General features: G+C 43.4%; 2 protein-coding genes across 4 annotated transcripts in view; one reads left to right on the forward strand and one right to left on the reverse strand.

Annotated features, from left to right (window-relative positions):
* Window positions 1-828: 828 nt before the first annotated feature.
* On the forward strand, window positions 829-5,891 carry gorasp2 (golgi reassembly stacking protein 2). Of its 2 annotated transcripts, none has more exons than XM_040143209.1 (10): window positions 829-1,019; window positions 1,665-1,745; window positions 1,846-2,049; window positions 2,137-2,223; window positions 2,359-2,489; window positions 3,071-3,203; window positions 3,709-3,832; window positions 3,965-4,072; window positions 4,601-4,729; window positions 5,144-5,891. In XM_040143209.1, exons 1-10 carry the CDS (start codon window positions 957-959, stop codon window positions 5,419-5,421), a joined length of 1,338 nt encoding a protein of 445 aa, XP_039999143.1. In that variant the 5' UTR covers window positions 829-956; the 3' UTR covers window positions 5,422-5,891. The 2 variants fall into 2 exon arrangements, with proteins under 2 accessions (XP_039999143.1, XP_039999144.1); XM_040143210.1 differs by having other exon boundaries at window positions 5,147-5,891.
* A 3,357-nt stretch (window positions 5,892-9,248) lies between these two features.
* Window positions 9,249-18,804, reverse strand: part of LOC120798689 (serine/threonine-protein kinase tousled-like 1-B) — an 11,071-nt gene continuing 1,515 nt past the window's right edge. Inside the window, exons 2-22 of one of the 2 annotated variants that reach the window (XM_040143207.1) lie at window positions 17,781-17,902; window positions 17,130-17,198; window positions 16,889-16,927; window positions 16,669-16,744; window positions 16,538-16,581; window positions 16,352-16,441; window positions 16,174-16,254; window positions 15,960-16,052; window positions 15,735-15,845; window positions 14,891-15,027; window positions 14,452-14,643; window positions 14,142-14,208; window positions 13,584-13,681; window positions 13,237-13,318; window positions 12,973-13,064; window positions 12,790-12,879; window positions 12,023-12,192; window positions 11,660-11,795; window positions 11,292-11,403; window positions 10,875-10,982; window positions 9,249-10,181 (exon numbers count right to left, since the gene is read on the reverse strand). In XM_040143207.1, the coding sequence (XP_039999141.1) occupies window positions 10,032-10,181; window positions 10,875-10,982; window positions 11,292-11,403; window positions 11,660-11,795; window positions 12,023-12,192; window positions 12,790-12,879; window positions 12,973-13,064; window positions 13,237-13,318; window positions 13,584-13,681; window positions 14,142-14,208; window positions 14,452-14,643; window positions 14,891-15,027; window positions 15,735-15,845; window positions 15,960-16,052; window positions 16,174-16,254; window positions 16,352-16,441; window positions 16,538-16,581; window positions 16,669-16,744; window positions 16,889-16,927; window positions 17,130-17,198; window positions 17,781-17,902 (2,159 nt within the window). In that variant the 3' untranslated portion in view covers window positions 9,249-10,031. The remainder of the gene's footprint in view (window positions 10,182-10,874; window positions 10,983-11,291; window positions 11,404-11,659; window positions 11,796-12,022; window positions 12,193-12,789; window positions 12,880-12,972; window positions 13,065-13,236; window positions 13,319-13,583; window positions 13,682-14,141; window positions 14,209-14,451; window positions 14,644-14,890; window positions 15,028-15,734; window positions 15,846-15,959; window positions 16,053-16,173; window positions 16,255-16,351; window positions 16,442-16,537; window positions 16,582-16,668; window positions 16,745-16,888; window positions 16,928-17,129; window positions 17,199-17,780; window positions 17,903-18,804) is intronic. The other variant, XM_040143208.1, reaches the window with a different exon arrangement.

The raw sequence follows: 18,804 nt of genomic DNA on the forward strand, positions 1-18,804 counted from the left end.
AGAGTAGATTTACTTCGACAATACATTTCTAGTACAACATATTACCACAGCATTTTACACAATAATAAACTATACACGTGAAATGCAGGGGGATATGGCCTGACAGATATAACAACATTTAGCTGGGTTTTTCAGCTATCCAGGCCAGTTAGTTGGTTTGTGTGCGAGTGTAAGAAAAAGCGGATGCACATACACATAGTGTAAATGGAACAGAGCTCATGTAAATGTGAATATTTGAGGGGAGGAATTTGCAGATGAAGACTTCCTTGCAACTGCTATTGCGGCCGCGGTGTGCTTAGAGTGAAAGAAGAGGCACAGGCTTTGTCGTTTTAACTAAGGCCACTGTGTTGAATGCCCAAAACCTTAGTGGGGATTTTTACAGTTGTAATTAGCAGGTTTTTCTAAGAGACAGTGTTGCAACCGAGCCAACAGAGCACGAAAATTGTTGCAACATTCATAAAGAGCTTTGTGAGAAGGCAAAATTAGAGCGGCCAGTGGGAGTAATAAGAATAAAGGCATAAACCTCAAGAAGGTTCAGGCACACAGTTGCACGGACTAAATTAAGTAGGTACACATTTGTCTGTTGTGTTAACATGGCAGAATATTGGTTTATTGTTTCATTGGTAATATTCATTTAAAATGTATAGTGGTTTAATAACAGATTAAGTGGGGAGAGAATTCATGTAACTGGAGTAATTCTTTCAAGATAACTACATTATTAAAAATACTTAAAACTTAACATTTCTGTGACAACTCAAAATACTGAATCCTTTGAATAACAAAGAAATTTCCAAATTTCGGATAGGCGTTATTTCCTGCCACGTAACGGCGCATGCGCATCACTCAGCTAGTCACTTGGCGACGTGTACCCGGTGTGTGGAAGTGTTCAGGTGTGTCACCTCTGCTGGGCTACAAGCTGCCATAAAACACCTAAAAAGCCTTAAAAGAGCGAGAGCATGGGAGGATCGCAGAGCGTGGAGATACCGGGAGGAGGCTCCGAGGGCTACCACGTCCTCCGGGTGAGCTTTTAGCTTCCACATCCTGCGGTTAGCTGTTAGCTTAGCATCCGGCCAGAGCCGGAGCGTTCCCTTTCTCTGTGTGTTGACGAGAGGCCGGGGATGTCCGCTGGGGCCTCCGTCTGGGTAGCACCAACACCATGTCAGGGAGATGTTGTCTGCTGTGTGCTTAGGCCTGCTAGTTGACCAGATAAATGCTCTAACTTGTAGCTAAGCACCAGTGCCGAAGCTACGTAGCTGCACTGAATGACAGCTGCCAAACTGGTTTTGGTAATGCATCCGTTATCGGACGGGTCGCTGTGCAGAGTGCGTCTTTTACCTTGTCTTGCTGAATTTGAACTATGTGGGCTCTGGTGGCAAACCAGTGATGGGCTTAGGGTAGGTTATGGTTAGGCAAAGCAGAGATAACTGGTTGGGGTTAATACTTGGGTGCAGGTTAAGGTAAGGGGAAGCACGTATCACCGTGGAAAACAGTCTTCGACACAGCACCCGCCTCTCTTGCATGTTGGTCAGCTCAGGTCCGACCTGTTTATGGTGTATGTACACAGAGTGTTTCTGATACTGTTTATTTACAAGAAATTCAATGACATTCAAACAGTGACTGACACAGTCCAGCAGCAGCTCAGGTTGTCTCTCAACTCTGTGCAGGTTCAGGAGAACTCGCCTGGACACCGTGCAGGACTGGAGCCTTTCTTTGACTTCATTGTCTCCATCAATAACACCAGACTGGTAAGGAAAGCCAGCAGCTGTATCTAACCGGATCAAATACTAGTCATAAGGGACAGCCTATTTCATGGTTGCCTCTCCTTCCTTCTTTTTCGTCCCGCAGAACAAGGACAACGACACTTTGAAGGATTTGCTGAAAGCCAGCGTAGAGAAACCAGTTAAGATGCTGGTTTACTCCTCAAAGACGCTGGAGCTGCGGGAGTCCACCGTCACACCCAGCAACCTGTGGGGGGGGCAGGGCTTGCTTGGCGTCTCTATCCGTTTCTGCAGCTTCGAAGGAGCCAATGAGAATGTTTGGCATGTGCTGGTAGGCAGCTCCGACATCTCACCAGTGTTCCACCGTTTTACGTGATAACGCGGTATTTTGTTCACTCACGCTCCCCCTCTCTAACAGGAAGTGGAGCCAAACTCCCCAGCAGCCCTTGCCGGCCTGCGGCCGCACACCGACTACATCATTGGAGCCGACACCGTTATGAATGAGGTAGTTTATCAGCGCTCTACGTCTTTGCTCCTTTCACTCCCTCACATTCTCCACCCGACAGTGTTAGTGACTCTGTGTGTGTGTGTCTCCTTCTCTTGTCCGACCTCTCCGCCTCTCTGTGACTTGATCCTGCAGTCAGAGGACCTGTTCTCTCTGATAGAGAGCCACGAGGGGAAAGGCCTGAAGCTCTATGTGTACAACACAGACACCGACAACTGCAGAGAGGTGGTCATCACACCTAACAGTGCCTGGGGAGGAGAGGGCAGGTAATACCCTACACACTTGCACCCTTCCTGTTAGACATAAAGGTATAAAGTGAAGCATTTTTGAGCATTGGTGTACTTCCAAAAGAAATATATGTCACGATTTTCAGTTGATTACATCTCACGTTAGCCTGATGATCAGACTGAACTGAAGTTTGGAGGATTTCGGGAGACATTTTGTGTTGTTTTGCTTTAACCAGTCAGCAGTGATTGACACATCCATCTCACCGATGTTATTTTGAGTGGACGCAGAAATGGCGGTAGTGGTTTTAAGGAGCAGTTCACGTTTTTCACTATACTCAAAGTACTGTGCTGATTTTTTTAAGAGTCGCTATTTCTATAAGTCGACTTACAACAACCAATACAGCTGTGTCCACTTCATTCACACTTGTCATCATTTTTGTGGCCATTTTGCGGCCTCTATTTTACATGCGTTTAGCTATTTTCTGGCTCCGGCACAGCAAGACGACATCCCCGCTCCTAATCAAACAGCCGTTAATGAGCACAACACCAGACATATTGAGTTGCTAAAAAAAAGTTGGAGGTGTGGGCGGCAAATCAAAGGTCTGGAACCTCTTTTCCAGCCTCGGATGTGGGATTGGCTATGGATACCTTCACAGGATTCCCACCCGACCTTTTGAGGAGGGGAAGAAGATCAGCTTCCCTGGAAATAATCCCAGTGAGCCTGTCAGCCCACTGAAGGATGGATTCACTGAGGTCAGACCACACACGCCATTCATATTCCAGTTTGAACTTTATTGTAGTACTACTCCAGCCCTCAGTTCAGATTGGAAACATTTTAAAAGCAATTTAACAGCTTTTAAATACGAATGCAGTGGCTGAAAATCTGAAAATCACCATTTGTATCAGTACTTGTGTGTTACATTGTGTAGCTCCACACATACACACTGTGTGTCACTGAAAAGCAAAGTCTCCTGTGCTTTATCACATCAGCTAAAACTTGCAGTGTGGCCATGACATTGAAAAGATTTAAGTTTTGAGTCTTGTGGCCTTTGATTTTTTTTTTTTTTTTTTTTTTGTGTTCAATCTCTAAATTTGCAAGAGTCCTCATTATGTATGCGGCAAAGCAGGCCGGAGGGACAGAGAGCAATGTTGCTCATTAGAGATAACTGCACGTTTGGTTGAATGTGACCTTATCTGTTTGACAACGTCCTCTTTTTCTCTTTCTCCCTTCTCCTCTTCTCTCTTTTAACTCCTTCAGGTCCAGCTTTCAGCAGTGACCCCTCCTCCCACTGCACCCGCTGTCCCCACAGGCCTTGAAGACTCACTGTCCGGCCTGTCAATCAGCGCGGCCCCACCAACCATGCCTAGTGAGCTGCAGACAGGTATTTCTTTATGCTCATCATATGCAAATGATGTTTGTGATTGGAAAAACTGTGTCACACTCTCATCAAAATCATACATTTATTCCACATATTCTCATCTAATGCGATGTCGTGCTCCTCCTTCCCCTCTAGGTTTGCCCACAGTCCCTCTGCTCCCTTCCTCCACCAGCTCCTCCCTCGGCCCCCTCACTCCACTCAACCCTGCCGCCACCAGCTTCAACCCCGCCACCACGATACCAGGTGGGTGATTTCTCAAACATCAAAAGCACATGTGAGCTTTCGGCAAAAAGCCCAAGGGTGGCAGATGCATGACAGCTCCTTCTCTACAGATTTACATGGGTGTGTTCACACCCTTCCAGAGTAAAAACAGAAAGGTCTGCCTCAACTGCAAGAGCCAATATCGAGTCTTAGTTTGTGCACACACACTGCCCTGACTATCAGTAATCAGTGTTCATCTTAAAATTTCAAGCATGCAGCAGAAACTCACTGAGCGCCGCCAGTGTGTTCCCATCAACCACTACCAGCCTCTCTGTTGTCATTCTGGCTTTTGCTTTTGTAGCCACTGAACTGTCAGATGTCTCTATGCTATGAACATTCCACATTATATCGTGGTCTCTTGGCTCACAGGGGTCAGGGCTTTTTATGTCAAGGGTATCGTTGTCTATTAAGTTGAACTTTTCTCAAATTTGCAGAGTGGCACTGGCAGTTTAGAAATACGAATGAATAATGACAGCTTTCCTTCATATGGCGTTTTGTGTGTGTTTGTAGGTCTGATGCCCCTCCCAGGTGGCTTACCGCCGCTCCCTAACCTTCCCAACCTCAACCTGCCTCTCCCAGACCTCAGTGCCGTGCCACTAGCAGGCACCGGCACTTTACCACCACCAGTAGGAACGACAGGTTAATAAAGCAGCCGTACTTTTGTATCCCATAATGCATTGTGCGTTGGAAAGGGGCTTTTTACGTGGTCTCATACCTTGTATCAATTCAGACGGCAATTTATGCTACTTATATTCTGAATTCAGTATTGTATTTACATTCAGATTATATTTGATTTAAGTATGTAGTGTGTATATACTGGGTGTATATATAGTATACACCATATGAGCATAGTCATATATTGTGTATATATACTATATGAGTATACTGTAGGTTAAATTCAGGCTATAAATTCATATGTACATTCAAGTTACAAGTAAATGGCGTGGTGGCAAATTTATTTTTAAATATGAATCCTAACAAGAAAAGGAGCTGAAACAGCATCATGTGACCTTAACATCTGTCTTATTCTGCATCTTTTCCATCTGTGTCCAGCAGTGCCACCTCTGGCCCCTCTCCCGCCCCTCAACTTGCCAGGTCTGGCCCCGTTCCCCCCTCTACCCAACATGTTGCCCTCCCAGCTGCCTCCTCTCCTGCCTCAGGGAGTGGCCCCTCTCTTGCCCACCTCCACCACCGCCCCCTCCGCCACTGTCACAGTCACAGCAGCGCCTGCCTCCGACCCTGCCGCCGACTCCACAGCGCCCACAGAAGCCGTCGCCACAAATGCCACGGAAGCACCGGCCCCCACGGAAGCAACACTAGCGTCATCGTAAACCCGGGAAGGAAGATCCCGCTTTCCATCAAACCAAAACACACACCCGGTTTCTCTCTTTCCTCTGTCTGTCTTTCTCTGTGTTTTTCTATTTATTTGGCCAAGAGGGACAGGCAGACAGCTGCACCAGTTCAGACACAGAGGTCAGTATGCTCCAGTTATGGGTGAGGAAGCTTGTGTGGAGCGTTGAAGGATGAATGGATATGAAGAATGGAGGACAGATGTAGACTGGTCTTACCAACATGTCTTTATTACCAGATTTTCATGGAACCTGCCTAGCTACTGTATGAGGAGGACGAGGTCCACTGTAGTTTGCTTCGCACTTCTGCAGTTACATCACGGCAAAGAACTATCTTAGGATTTTCCCGTTTTCTGATCTGGCAATCCTCTCTGTTTCACACTTTTTATTTTTTTTAATATAAACAGTGTATATAAATGGGGCTGGACAATAAATCAAATTTACGAAATTACTACCTGCATCACGACTCCCTTTATAAATGAACTGAGAGTAGCTACAGCAACCACTGACATGTAACTGGAAGTTCAGCCAACCAATCGGCTCACGGCCCAGTCAAGTGGTCATTAAACTGGTCAAAGATATCAGAAGCTGGCCAACGCTGTAAAGACTGGGTAGATATGAATTCATCATGTTGTAGATTTCGGGTCTAATTGTCCAAGTCCTAACATGTAAGCTTTTATTCTTAGTTAATTGCCCACCCCCCCCATGACAAATAGATTAATTTGATTGACATGCATTAATTTTTGTTGAGATTTCTATAAGTGTTTCCACCCAATGAATGAATCTGCATTATTTTGCACCACATTTGTGTTTTGACATTATTAGTCTGTCCCTTTTTTGTATGTCTCTAAGTATACCCACAAATCCACAGTACACGCTGTCTCTACCACACAGAGATGGTAGCAGCCTGAAGGCCATGCTAGATGAGATGGAGGTTTACAGTTACAGGAGCTACTGAGGAGAGTGTGTGCTTGCTGTTGGTAGATTATTAGCAGGGTGAAACATGGAGGTAGTTATTAAATACACAGTACGTCTCCTGGCATGGCCGAAGCAAACTGGTAAGCAGAGTTGCAGTGATGCAGTACAGCCACAAGGTGTTACTGTAACAGAAGTTTCTGAAAACATCTGCAGTATGCACAGTGAAAGCAATAAAACCAAATCAATTTTACTTGAGGCCTCTGTGTGTCTTTATATACTGTCTACAGTGTTGTCTTGCTATTCTTTTAAATGTCAAAACATGACGGGAAAAAATCAAGTGAAAAATACAGAAAAGAAAGCCCACCTGTAAAATACAGGTGAAAACATGCACTGAATCTGTCTGCACTGCCTTTGGCCCCTCAGACGGAAAACTGACATCAGAGAGTAGATGTTTCAAGTATGAGAGTAAGCAGGGAAATTTAAGTGGTGCAGTTGTAAATATTCTGTTGTGTGTTTGCAAATTGAGATAGAAAATTTAAGTGTCTAATATTGAAAATATTTGTTGCTCAGGAACAGTCAAATTCTGATTTAGAAATTCAATTCAGGTACAAAGGGGGAAAAAAATCAAGTGGCTGAAATTAGATTGGTTATTTAGTTAATTTGGTGAATTTCAAACACCAACATTCAAGACGAGAAATTCAAACCTGGAATAAACTCAGATTAGACGATTCAATCGTGTGATTGAAAGAACAGTATTTAATTGGACACAAGCCTGATCATCCCTGATAGACCATCTGTTCAAGTTTGAAATTTTCATCTGAATTTAACATCTAATTGGAGAAACTTTTTTTTTTTCCAATTGGACACTGCCTCTCTGAATTTGGGAACCGTAAAGGAAAATTCATGTTTTGGAAATTGCAAAACTTGAAAACACATTAGAAATTTTTAGAAAGGAATTTAAACCATATCAATTCTGACAGATGGTTTTCAAAGCAAAAATATTCCAATGCTATAAATCCTGTGATATTTAAATCATAATTAGGTGTTCAGTCGCTAGACAGATTCAAATTATTATGGCTATAATTTGGTTCCACATGTCACACTTTCACAATCCCCAGTGTCAGGAGAGTGGGATTTTAATATGTCTAATTATTGCCATATTTTTTAGTATAATTCTTCCGGAAATCTAGATCTGTAATACTGCGAAATACTGTGACACATGGTGCCTGTCAAGCCACGTGCACAGAATTTGAATATTCTGGTATCTTCACACAGAAATGGTCACCTTCCTCTGTGCTCCATCTTACGTCAAACACTTCTGGGTATGTCGCATGAGCCTCTACAGGAAATATGGGTCACACTGCAGGAATTAAGACTTGTAAGGCAATCTTTATTGCGTATGAATGACATGGCCTGGTGTTGCACCCCCACCACTAATGTGATCTGACATGTAGCTTACTAATGGCTGTGCTTACATCTGTCTACCCACAGTTCTCATTAATCATGGGGTATATGCACTTGCTGCTACCACCCATTTCCACTTTTTTTTTTGTCAAGTAGGAGAGGGGGGGAAAAAAAAGACTGGACAGGATGGATACGTTTGTTTTATGCCCTACTGCACTCAAGTGGATGAAATGACAATTTATCAGACTGGACGCAGACTTTACCTTTTTCGTTGGAAGCAAGCCCTAAGAGCCGGTGCTTCTTGCAGTTTAATTCACCTGTCATGTTATTGAAGCTACAACTGTAATCTAATGATTCACATATAGAAAATCAATTAAGACTCATTTTTAAAGCTGGCGAGAGCGCTGAGGGAAGATGAGACACCCACAACCTGCTGTTAATCGCCCCCACTTGTCTTATCTGACTTCTTGCCCAAGGGCATCTCCCTTTCTTGCCAGAGGCGCGCTTTAGCCAGAGTCCAGGTTGCCTGCATTTGAGAAGAGCTAAAAATGTAACAACAACAAACAGGTAAGTGTTTTATTTACAGGACGACAACATTTGGATATATCCACTTGATTTCTAGCTGCAGGAAAACATGCTGCAACACAGGTCAACCTGGAGCGCGCCCACTTGTACTGGCATGAACAGGTGTGACCATCCCTCCCTCCACAGCATACTGGGACTTTGCTCCATATAATGTCTGTTGTACTCTTACATGAAAGTAATCCCCCCCCCCCCCGGAAAAAAAACAAACAAACAAACAAAAAACACGTGGACATTTGATGTTGGTGGCAGAAGAATGTGTTGCATCCCCTTGAACAGCTGAGCAGGTGTCCATTTCAGAAAAAGAGGCTCTGGAGAGTGTTCCTCTTAACACAGTTCAAGTATGCACATATGCGAGGCGAAAACCATTCACACATTACAAATTAAAAGCAACATTTATAGCAGCAAAACTGAGAACAGCTTTCAGAGGGAAACACAAATAAACTGAGCAAAGTGAGACACTGGGAAGCAAGGATAAGCCTCATTACTATATATCTGCTAGTGAGTAATGTCTCCTGCACATGAAATGTACACTAAATTCTGTGCCCCGAGTCTTTGCAGTACAGTAACAGCTGATCCAGTCCCTCAGTTCAGTCCAACTCTCTTCAGGCAGGTCGATGAGGACAACTATGACAACGTGGCTCTGTAATACTCTGCCCTTTCAGACACTTTGACTCTTACTGGAACAGCAAAAATGGATTAAGACAGATTCACACATCCACTTTCTGTAGACCTGAACTCCATTGCAACACAACAAAAATAAGAACAAAGGATTTGACAATGGGTAAGTCCAGAACTAGCCCACGCTGTATTACTTCATGCCAAATCTGTGAGACCAGATGACCACGATCTGGATCGGAAGTGCAAATCAAACCCAGAAATTTAATCTGGAACTATTTTTTTTCCTTTCTTTTTTTTCAGTCACGTCCCATCAAGCTTACAACATCCCTTTTAAGTGAACCCCTGTTGTGTGCTTAAGGGCTACAAGGGGAAATTCAGCGAGATGTACCCATCATTTAGTGCATCATTTCAGTGGATTGCAGAGTTAAGCAGGTAGTCCGTATTTGACGCACAGAGACTCGTACCTGCTCTGCACCACACCCCCGTCTTCTGTTGCCTGCTGGCCACCGCCCTCATAGGCAACAGGAGTGTAACGTAGGCTTTATGTTGACACAGTTCTCAGCCAATCTGGAAGGTATATTATTGGCGTAAGTGTACGTGTATGTAGAGCTAAGAGAGGTGGGAGTGGACAGGACATCTGGGAGCTCCTATAGCTGTTGAAATGTCTCCTAAGAGGGTTAATTAATAGGCTCCATAAACATATCCACTGTCTTCATCATTTTCTTTTCCTGTTCCAAACAATGGTGAGCAATTGCAATGCCTCTCTTTTATCTCTGCCCCTCTCTTTCCATTTCTCTTCTATTTTTCAGTCTTTCATGTTTTTCCTTCCTGTCTCACAAAGTCGAGTTCAAGGACAACGCTGTACAACATACGCAAAGGGAGTATCTCCCTTCCTCTTCTTCTCTCACTTCAATCTTTCCATTTAATTCTCTTCTGTTGCTCATTTATCCATTTCAGGAACAGCTCAGGTAAAAAAAAAAAAAAAATCCATGTCCATTATCCTTCAATTCCAACAATCCTGCCTCAGTATTGGCCAGAAGGTCCTGTCAGTCATGATGGAGAGCCAGTCAGTAGGTGGGGAGAGATGAGGCGGAGGGCTGCAGGGAGCCGGAGGAGTTTGAGCGTCTCATGTGAGGGAGGAGGTAGGTGTCCGAGCACAGTTGGTGAACGTCGAACCTGTCCTCCTTGCGGTATGCCAGGCAGCGCCGGATAAACGCCTGCAGAGCAGAGGAGGACATTTTAGAAAATGATTTGCAGGCTGTGTGTGTGTGTGTGTGTGTGTGTGTTTACGTCAGTGTGTACTCTTCATATTTACTTAAAGATACAATACAAGAGAGAGAGTCTACCTTTGCTTTTTTGTCCTTTTGGTGGCAAAGACTGCACTCTTCTTTTTACAGTAGCACATTTGGCCAAATTTTCTAAACACTCCGGTAGACTTTAATACTTCAATTATAGGGTGTATATGCATTTTAATAACATAACTAAAATTACAACACACCACGTTTCAACTCGTTTATGCTTATGTCTACTGGGATTGGGCAAAATGATGATATATACCATGAGACGATTAACTATCAGACATTCTGCTTTGTTCTTTATACTAAGGTAACCATCATTTTAATATCGCTAGTTGCATGAGGCCAAATTGAGAAGAAGAAAAACCTTGATTTTTCAGGTATTTAATTAACTGGGCCCAGAAACAGAGATTCTCATGTGGTTACTTCACCTAAAAATGTTTATTTAGTTGAATTCATAGACTATTTTCATTTTATCCATGTTCCCCACCCCTTACTTCTATTAGCAAAGAAGTAAAATTAACTGAAAGTGTGAAGCTTTTTTTTTTTTTAAGCAGAAAGTAAAACTGACATAATGGCCCTTTTCTTGCATGTGGATGTGTGTGTGTGTGTTACCTTGGCCTCTGTGCTGGCCTGGGGTTTAGCAGGGAACTGGACCTCTGTGGCTTTGAGGATGGTGTTTTCCTGGAGGATGTCTTGTTGAGACTGGTTGTGACCAAACGGCTGGAGAAAACAAAAAACCATTAAAAAAAGACCACAGTCCAATGTCTTTTCCATGGCTGCAACTACTAAACCCCTACAGCTGTTTCATGGATTCTGAATTCAAGACAAAAGTCTATGAAGCACACAGCTAATGTCTACAAATCTTTCCTTCCAAGCTTCCGAGCAATGCCTCTGAGGATTAATGTAAGTGGCTGACATACTGTATAAATCCAGATGCATTTGTGTTAATCTCAACTCTTTGCTAATGCCAAAATCATTTAGTTCATTTGCTCTTTTCACAGTGTAATGTGTGGTGTTTTAGTGTTGTACCTTGCGTCCATAGAGGCACTGGAAAAAGATCACTCCCACAGACCAGACGTCCACCTTGTTGGAAATCTTAGGCGGCTCCTTCCCGACCACAAAACACTCCGGAGGGAGATACCTGGAAAACACATGCACAGAATACTATCCATGTCAATCAATATCATAAAGAGTTCATATAGTTTTTTGCAAATCATCCTCCTTGACCTTTCTATGTTCATTTCATACTATATAAGTGGTAGGAAATGAGAGGTAATGTCTTGAAAAAATAAATGTCACAATTCACTGCCCTTGATAATGATGGTGGTACAATATAGGAGATTCTGCAATTTGCAATATACCACCAGTGTGAGTTGTGCTGTGTGTTTGTGTCTTACCAGTAGGTGCCAGCCCCCTGTGATGTGAGGTCCATCCCATCCACGCCATAGTTGTCATCATCCATGATCTTTGACAGGCCAAAGTCTGTGATTTTGATTTCTCCACACGCAGTGCCATCCACCAATAAGATGTTACCTGTGCACCACACAGACGGTGAGACTCAGTACAGATTGTTTGACCCAAGGTTAACAAGCAAAGCACTGAAAAGATCCTAATAACTGACTATAGCCTTGCAGCCTCTTGTAAGAAGATGCAAACATTGAAACATTCAACTAACACTTAACTTTAAAGTACAATTAATCTCTAAGTATAAAACTGCTTTGTAATAATCATATACTGTTGGACATGGACATATGACCCACCGGGTTTGAGGTCATAGTGGATGATGGGAGGTTTGATCTCGTTGAGGTAGCGCAGGGCGCTGACAATCTGCATGACGATGGAGCGGGCCTCCTTCTCTGTCATCAGCTTGTTTTGTTTCAGGTAGAAGTCCAGGTCATTTCCTTCGCAGAACTCCAGCACTGTACAGAACCTGGGAGAAGAGAGGGTGGAGATGGACACACGAGGTTACATACAGGGGAAAAAGATCTAATTGATCAGCTGAATAAGAGCAAATTGAGGTCAACAGTATTTGAAGAAGAATGCAACGATGCTGTCAGTAATTTATGATCCCTCAGTAAAAAGTATACGGTATGGTCAGTCTGGTTACGAAACACTGGCTACCAGTTTCTGTAACTGTTTAGGGTGATTTCACCTCACAGTTGACACTTGAAGCTAACATTTAACTTCATTTAACTTAAAAATAACTTCCATTGTGAGGGCATGTTGATGCTGAATCATCCGTTGTTCTGTCACTTGCTTATACTATGTACTCTTTCCCAATCTGATAAAACCATTATGAATTGCTCTGACGTAAAAGCCCAGAGGCAGATTACTAACAACTCGTGCATTTTTTGAATATTCACTGAGTAGGGCCTTCACAAAGGCTTGACTCTTGCTGATGTGCAACACGCTGTTTAAACAGCTACTACAGCACATATTGCTTTTTAAGCCAGAGCTGTGTAATAAACAACCTCAGGATATGTCAACCCAGCAGGGCTGCAGCTGGCAGAGGTCAGAGGTGACTCACGTGTCAGTATCCAGGGAGAAGTAGTCATACAGTTTGACTATTCTGGGATGGTCCAGCTGCTTGTGTATCCGGTACTCCCTGCATGCATGCCTGGAAGGAAAGAAATGTCAACGTAGTGTTTTTGTTACTGCAGAAACATTTTGTCTTTGTACATCTTAGGTTGTCTGTGTGGATGAGACCTACTTGTGGTAGTTCTCCTTTTTCTCCTCTCTCCAGTTCTTGTTGAGTTGGTGGATTTTAACAGCTGCATAGCGCTGCTCAAACAGGTCAAAAGCCTGCGTGTGAGACAAGAAAACACACACACACACACACACACACACACACACACACACACACACACACACACACACACACACACACACACACACACACGCGTCTCTAAACATACTTTACGCAGGGAGAGAGAGTGAGAACAGGAAATAACCAGTGCAGCACTACAGACGTTACCTTATAGACTTCACTGAAGCCGCCCCTGCCCAGCAAGTGCAGCAGCAGGTACCTTTCATTCAGAGTAGGATGGTCTTTAAACCTGTGTGAGGAGGAACAGAAATGGTGAATATAATCAGGAAACCTGAGCAGCAAATGCTCATCACTTTGATCCAGGAACCGATCTGGCAAATTTGATGTCGTCTTTGAAACAACTGATTTGCAAAGACGGATGATTGTATTACTCTTCTGGATAATTACATCAACAAATATAAACTACATCAGACATTCTCCATTAATGAAAAGTTTTAACATCGTCACACTATGATTTACATTCATTCCCCTTGCAGTGTGCCGTGTGGACTTACGCTGAGCTGTCCTCATTGTTTATCCTCTTCAGCTCTCTGATATGGAGGTTCCTCACGCGCTCCAATCGCTCCAGCTCTGCTTGAATCTCAGCTTCCTCCTACACACGCACACGCACACACCATGAGATGTTTCATTTTACATTTCAATTCTTTAAGCGTTAAAATATGTATGTAAAATAATCTCATTTATGAAATTTCATACATAGTCAACAAATCAAGATCCCAGTGGTTATTTAAAGCTGAATGTGGGAGCACCTCTTCATCCTTTAACTTACTCTTTTACTGTCCTGTTGTACATTTTGGCCATTTGACGATTTCACTAGCTAAACTACGTGTTATGTAGTGCACACCTGGTAGATAGGTGAATGGGGAAACTATGCACGCTGTCAACACTATGTTTACTGGAAATGCAACATTTTTGTCATGGACTTTTTTCAGGCATCAACATTTTCTTTTGCATGATTTCCCTAAATGAAATGTCTTCTGGACGTAACGCATTCTTACAGATTGACTGGTTGATTGATTAACTGAGTCATTTTTGATATTCTTCCTACTGACCTTCTTCAGATGTCCGAGGCGGAGCTTGAAGATCTCTTCCTGCTCATGGTACTCAGCGAGAGTCAGTCTACCAAAATATAGACAAGTCAGAACCTCCTGACATAAACAAAGGTACGAGCAAACATGCCTCTAATCCTCCAATTGAAAAGAGAATAAGAGTACCACACTCAGTTCTCAGTACATTGCAAAGAAAAAGGATGTAACAGAGATCCAATATGATATAAACAAGGGAAGCACATCCTTCACATCCTCTACAGTCAAGCATCCTCCAGTTCATTCTAACGGCTTTGATTTATTTCAGTAAACTCACAGCTGGGGTAAGGAGGGCTTGAGGAAGGGGTCCGAATCGTTGCCGTTGACCACCTTGGTTTTGCGCTGCTTGGGTTCAGAGGTGGAGGCCACCGAAAGGGAGGGAGACGCAGGGTTTGGAGGCTTCCTCTTGGCCAGCAGCTTCCTTTGTCGCTCTATGTCCTCCCTCTGCTGGTTGATGCCCTCCTGTTGCCTGTATACAGTCAGACACACAGGAAGGGAGGGAAGGGAGTCATATGGGAAATGGCGGCACACACATTCAACAGCTTTTCACATGTTTTCTCCTGGCTGTAAAGAGGAGGATGCTTTTAAAATTCACCTGTGTATTTAGGAGACTTCAACACCATCTCAAATGCAATGCCCATTGCAAAATCTAAGCAAAATGGACTGGAGATAATTCACTGGGATTAAAAACGATGCACGTGTTTGCAATCTCTCACTTGATCAGGTTCTGGAATGCATATCCGTCGGTCCACTGCTCCGTGTAGGATGCTCCGTGTCTGACGGTGGTGAAGTGACCGAGACGGAGGCGATCCTGCATGCTCTTCTCACGACATGACTGCTTCTCCTGGGTGCTCTGTGCACAGAACCAAACAGGCAGACATACACACACATAATCAGAAATGATGGACAGTAGTAATGAAGGAGTCTCAACAGTGGCAGCTGAGGGAAGAGAGAGCGTTGCTCGTTTAGGTTTGGGGTTCAGACTTGCAAAATATTCCTGTGACAAGCCCTCACCGCTGCATTACATTTACATTACATTTATTCATTTGGCAGACCCTTCTGTCCCTAACTGAATGATCCAGACATACTACAGCCCAGTTAAGCAATATTTTACACTGAAGCCCACCAGCACCACCAATGTGCTGCTCCCTGCAACTCTAGCCCAAAATGGTGGAGACCTAAAGAAAACAGGTGGCGAGTGAAGAGATTCAAAGATCTACGAAACAAAAGAGAGTTTTTCCCCTCATTAGTTTTGGACCAAAGCAAAGCTAAAGCACGAGAGAATATTGGACTTGTTGTTGAAAGAGGATGCCTGTGTTGCTCTATTTCTGTTGCAAGAGTAAGTCTGCTTTTTATAACCACCTTTGTAAGCATTGGACTGATACAGTATCTCTGTTGGGCTTAAATGTATAGGCTGTGTCACTGTTAGTTTGTTTCTCTTTTTGGCTCCAAGTGGACAAAAATCACTCATTACAGCTTTACATTTGAGATGTTTGGAGGTGAAGGTGGACATACAGTGGATTCCAAATGGGAGTGGAGTATGCATTCAAAAACACATACCTTTTCTATAAGCAGTTTCTTGCTCATGGTGATGCACTTGTTGAGCCTCTCCTTGTATTTCTCCAGGAGTTTTTGCTGCTCATCGATCTGTCTCCGCAGGTCACAGTTAGCCTGTCAAAGAAAGACGGCAGGTAGAGTGTTAACTCTAGCTGTGTGGTACGAAATATAATACAAAATAAAAGATGAAATGACCAGATAAAGACAAGATATAGACATTGAACTCACCCTGAGCAGGTCATCTATTCGCCCCTCTTTCTTTTCCAGGTCCAGATTCTTGTTGCTCTCCAGAGCAGCAAGTTTTATCCCTGTTAACTCCGTCTAAGAGTGCGAGACAGAGAAGTACCAGTCAGAGGTATAGCCTGATTACAGCAGGGATTTTGGGGAAAACAAAAAACAAAAAACTGTCAAATAAGGGTGGGTTCTGTGTGCATCATCTTACCTGGACAAACTTGCTGGAGGAGGCTTTGGGATTGTGTTCCCCAAAACACAGACTTGTAGGAGAGGAGCTATTCTGCCGGATCTACAGACAAAGATGTATTGTTAAACCTTATAGCAACACATAGAACAGAACTCAAATCCTTCTGTGTCAGGTATTCTCCTGTTTGTCAAACACTCACTATTGAGCCTGGAGCAGAGTGTGAGTTCTGCGGAGAGCGGCGAGCTGACGGAAGCCCCCTGACTGGACTGGAACCATTTCCACCCTGGAACTTTGCAGGGAAAACAAACGGATCGACTTAAGAATCTGGTTGAAAATGATAAAAATCGTGACATATTGGAGTAAAACTAGCTGTTGTAATACTCACATCAAAGTAGTCGCTGATCTTAGGACCACGTGTGGAGGTCTTCCCTGCATAGAAATTTGAACAAATACTTAAAGCAAACTAGCCGTAATAAAAGATACATTACACTGATTTTGTAAAGGTGTCAGTCATACCTTGACTACTCTCTGAGTAGGTGTCAGCTTTCCTTTTCCTCCCTCTGGACAATTCAGAGTGCTTCTTTTCTGGGGTCTGTAAATCAATATGAAATAGAAGAAAAAAAAAACAAAAAAAAACAAAAACAAAAAAGCATAAATCCCCTGTGTTTTACCTAACAAAGCAGGATTCAGTGGTGGTTTTCAGCAGGAAAGAGCAGCAGGAAGGAGGAGTACATACTGAGTAGGCAGGGGAGCTCCCTCTTTTCAAATCAGAGTTCTAGGAAGAGAAGAGAGGAAGAGGTGGAGGTGGTGGGAGAGACAGAAAGACGAGTGGGCTGCACGCGGAAAAACAGAGTACTGACAACATGTATCTGTGTCTACCTGGGTAATAAAATGAGTAATATTTCATTTCAGCTTCTCTGAGTAAATAAGTCATCCATGTTGATTGCAACAGTGACTACGTATGTGTGTCTGTTTACCTCTGACTCCTTGTCGCTAGATGAGCCCAGGCTGCCATAACTGTGATTAGAAGATTCATTGGCCAGACCCTACACACAGTGAGAATACAAACAAATAAGTGAACACGAATAGTCAGCTCAGGTGTGTGACACTTTCGAAGTTCAGAGACTTCATGAAATGTAAACAACAGTTAAACAAAGCCTAGAGGGAGGCCTCTAGTCTGCCACGTCTGATAGGAATCCAGATCTTGAGTTATTAGGTGTGTCACTTGGCCCTTTTCCACCACATGAACATTTCCAGGAACACTGCATCCTTTTAAGGAAAACAGGAACTTTTACCTGCTTTTCCACCATAGGAATTTGGGTTTGGTTTTCATTTCCTATGCCCAAAAAGTCCCTGCCTCTGATGAAGCTGACGCTCTGAATTGTCTAGGAAATGCCATGGGAGAGTTAGTCACTGGAGTTAGGCACCTATGAACACAAGCCTTGAGACTGCTTCAACTTGTGTAGAGCACTCTTACTGCTGCAAGCAAGGACTGGTTGTTGCTAGTATTATATTACTTGGGAATGGAATTCCTAGTCATTGTCTTTAGTTCCCGTGTCAACTGTGTTTGCGTGTGGTGTGTGACCAATCTAAAAAATGAGGCTTTAGTTTTTCTGTGCAGCTGTTACCTTAGCACCTCCGCTGGTGCTCCCAGTGCTGCCTCCTGTGTTGCCACTGACAGCTCCTGTGAACCTGGCCTCCAGCAGCTCCTGTCTCCTGGGGTCCAGGCTATGCAGCTCCTCCATGGGGCCTGGCATGGGGGGGGGGTCAGAAGTGTAAGGTTAGACGCTTACATTACCACCATTACTAACAAAGAGTAATGAGTAGCAGTACAAGGAATCAGAGCAAAAAAACATTCCTGTGACAAAATTACTGGAAAAGAAGAAAAATGAGCTCTATGAGAAGGAGTGGAGGACAGTATCTGGGAGAGGATTAGAGAAAATTGGAGTGATTAGAGGATAAAAATAGAAAACGGATTTAACTGTGTGTGCAGTAGATAGCTCTTTAAAAGATGCACTTTCATGATGGGAGATACTTCAGATGAGCGACACTGCATTTCTAACTTAAACAGGAAGGTCATTCTACCACTCGGGGTGCCAGGACGGAGAAGAGTCAAGGCCAGGCGTAGCGAGTCCACCAGTTTGTGGCCACAAAAAATCTTTAACAAGCCGTTCTATTTTCTCATTAGTACGACTGCCACAATGGCCTCTTTGTGAAGTAGTGCAACATCCAGTGCTAAAGTAGTCTCTGACATTTAGGGATCTCAATACCTCAGAAGCCTTGCAGATAGAGCACAATAACATCTGAGATAAGGGCACTGGAAGTTTTATCCTAAAGTAAAATCTCTTGACAAGCTGCAATGTCAATGAAAAATAGATGTGGGCTTTTCAGTAGCTGCGTGTCTAATTTAAATGCTACACATGTGCAACAATGTTCCGTATGCTGTTGGAACAGGACACAGCTTTTAGTTTTATAGGCCATTTAGGCTCTGCAAAAGCCTAGTTTTACATTTACATTTCCTCCATGTATAGCCAGATCTGCAGATGTCTTAGTGATAAAAACCTTTACAGCTGTAAATCAGAACCACAATACAAATAAAATGACTCTTATACAAGCAGTAGGCTCACATACAGTATATGCTGCCTGACTGGG

The sequence above is a fragment of the Xiphias gladius genome, chromosome 14 (genome assembly GCF_016859285.1).
Source record: "Xiphias gladius isolate SHS-SW01 ecotype Sanya breed wild chromosome 14, ASM1685928v1, whole genome shotgun sequence".
NCBI lineage: Eukaryota > Metazoa > Chordata > Actinopteri > Istiophoriformes > Xiphiidae > Xiphias > Xiphias gladius.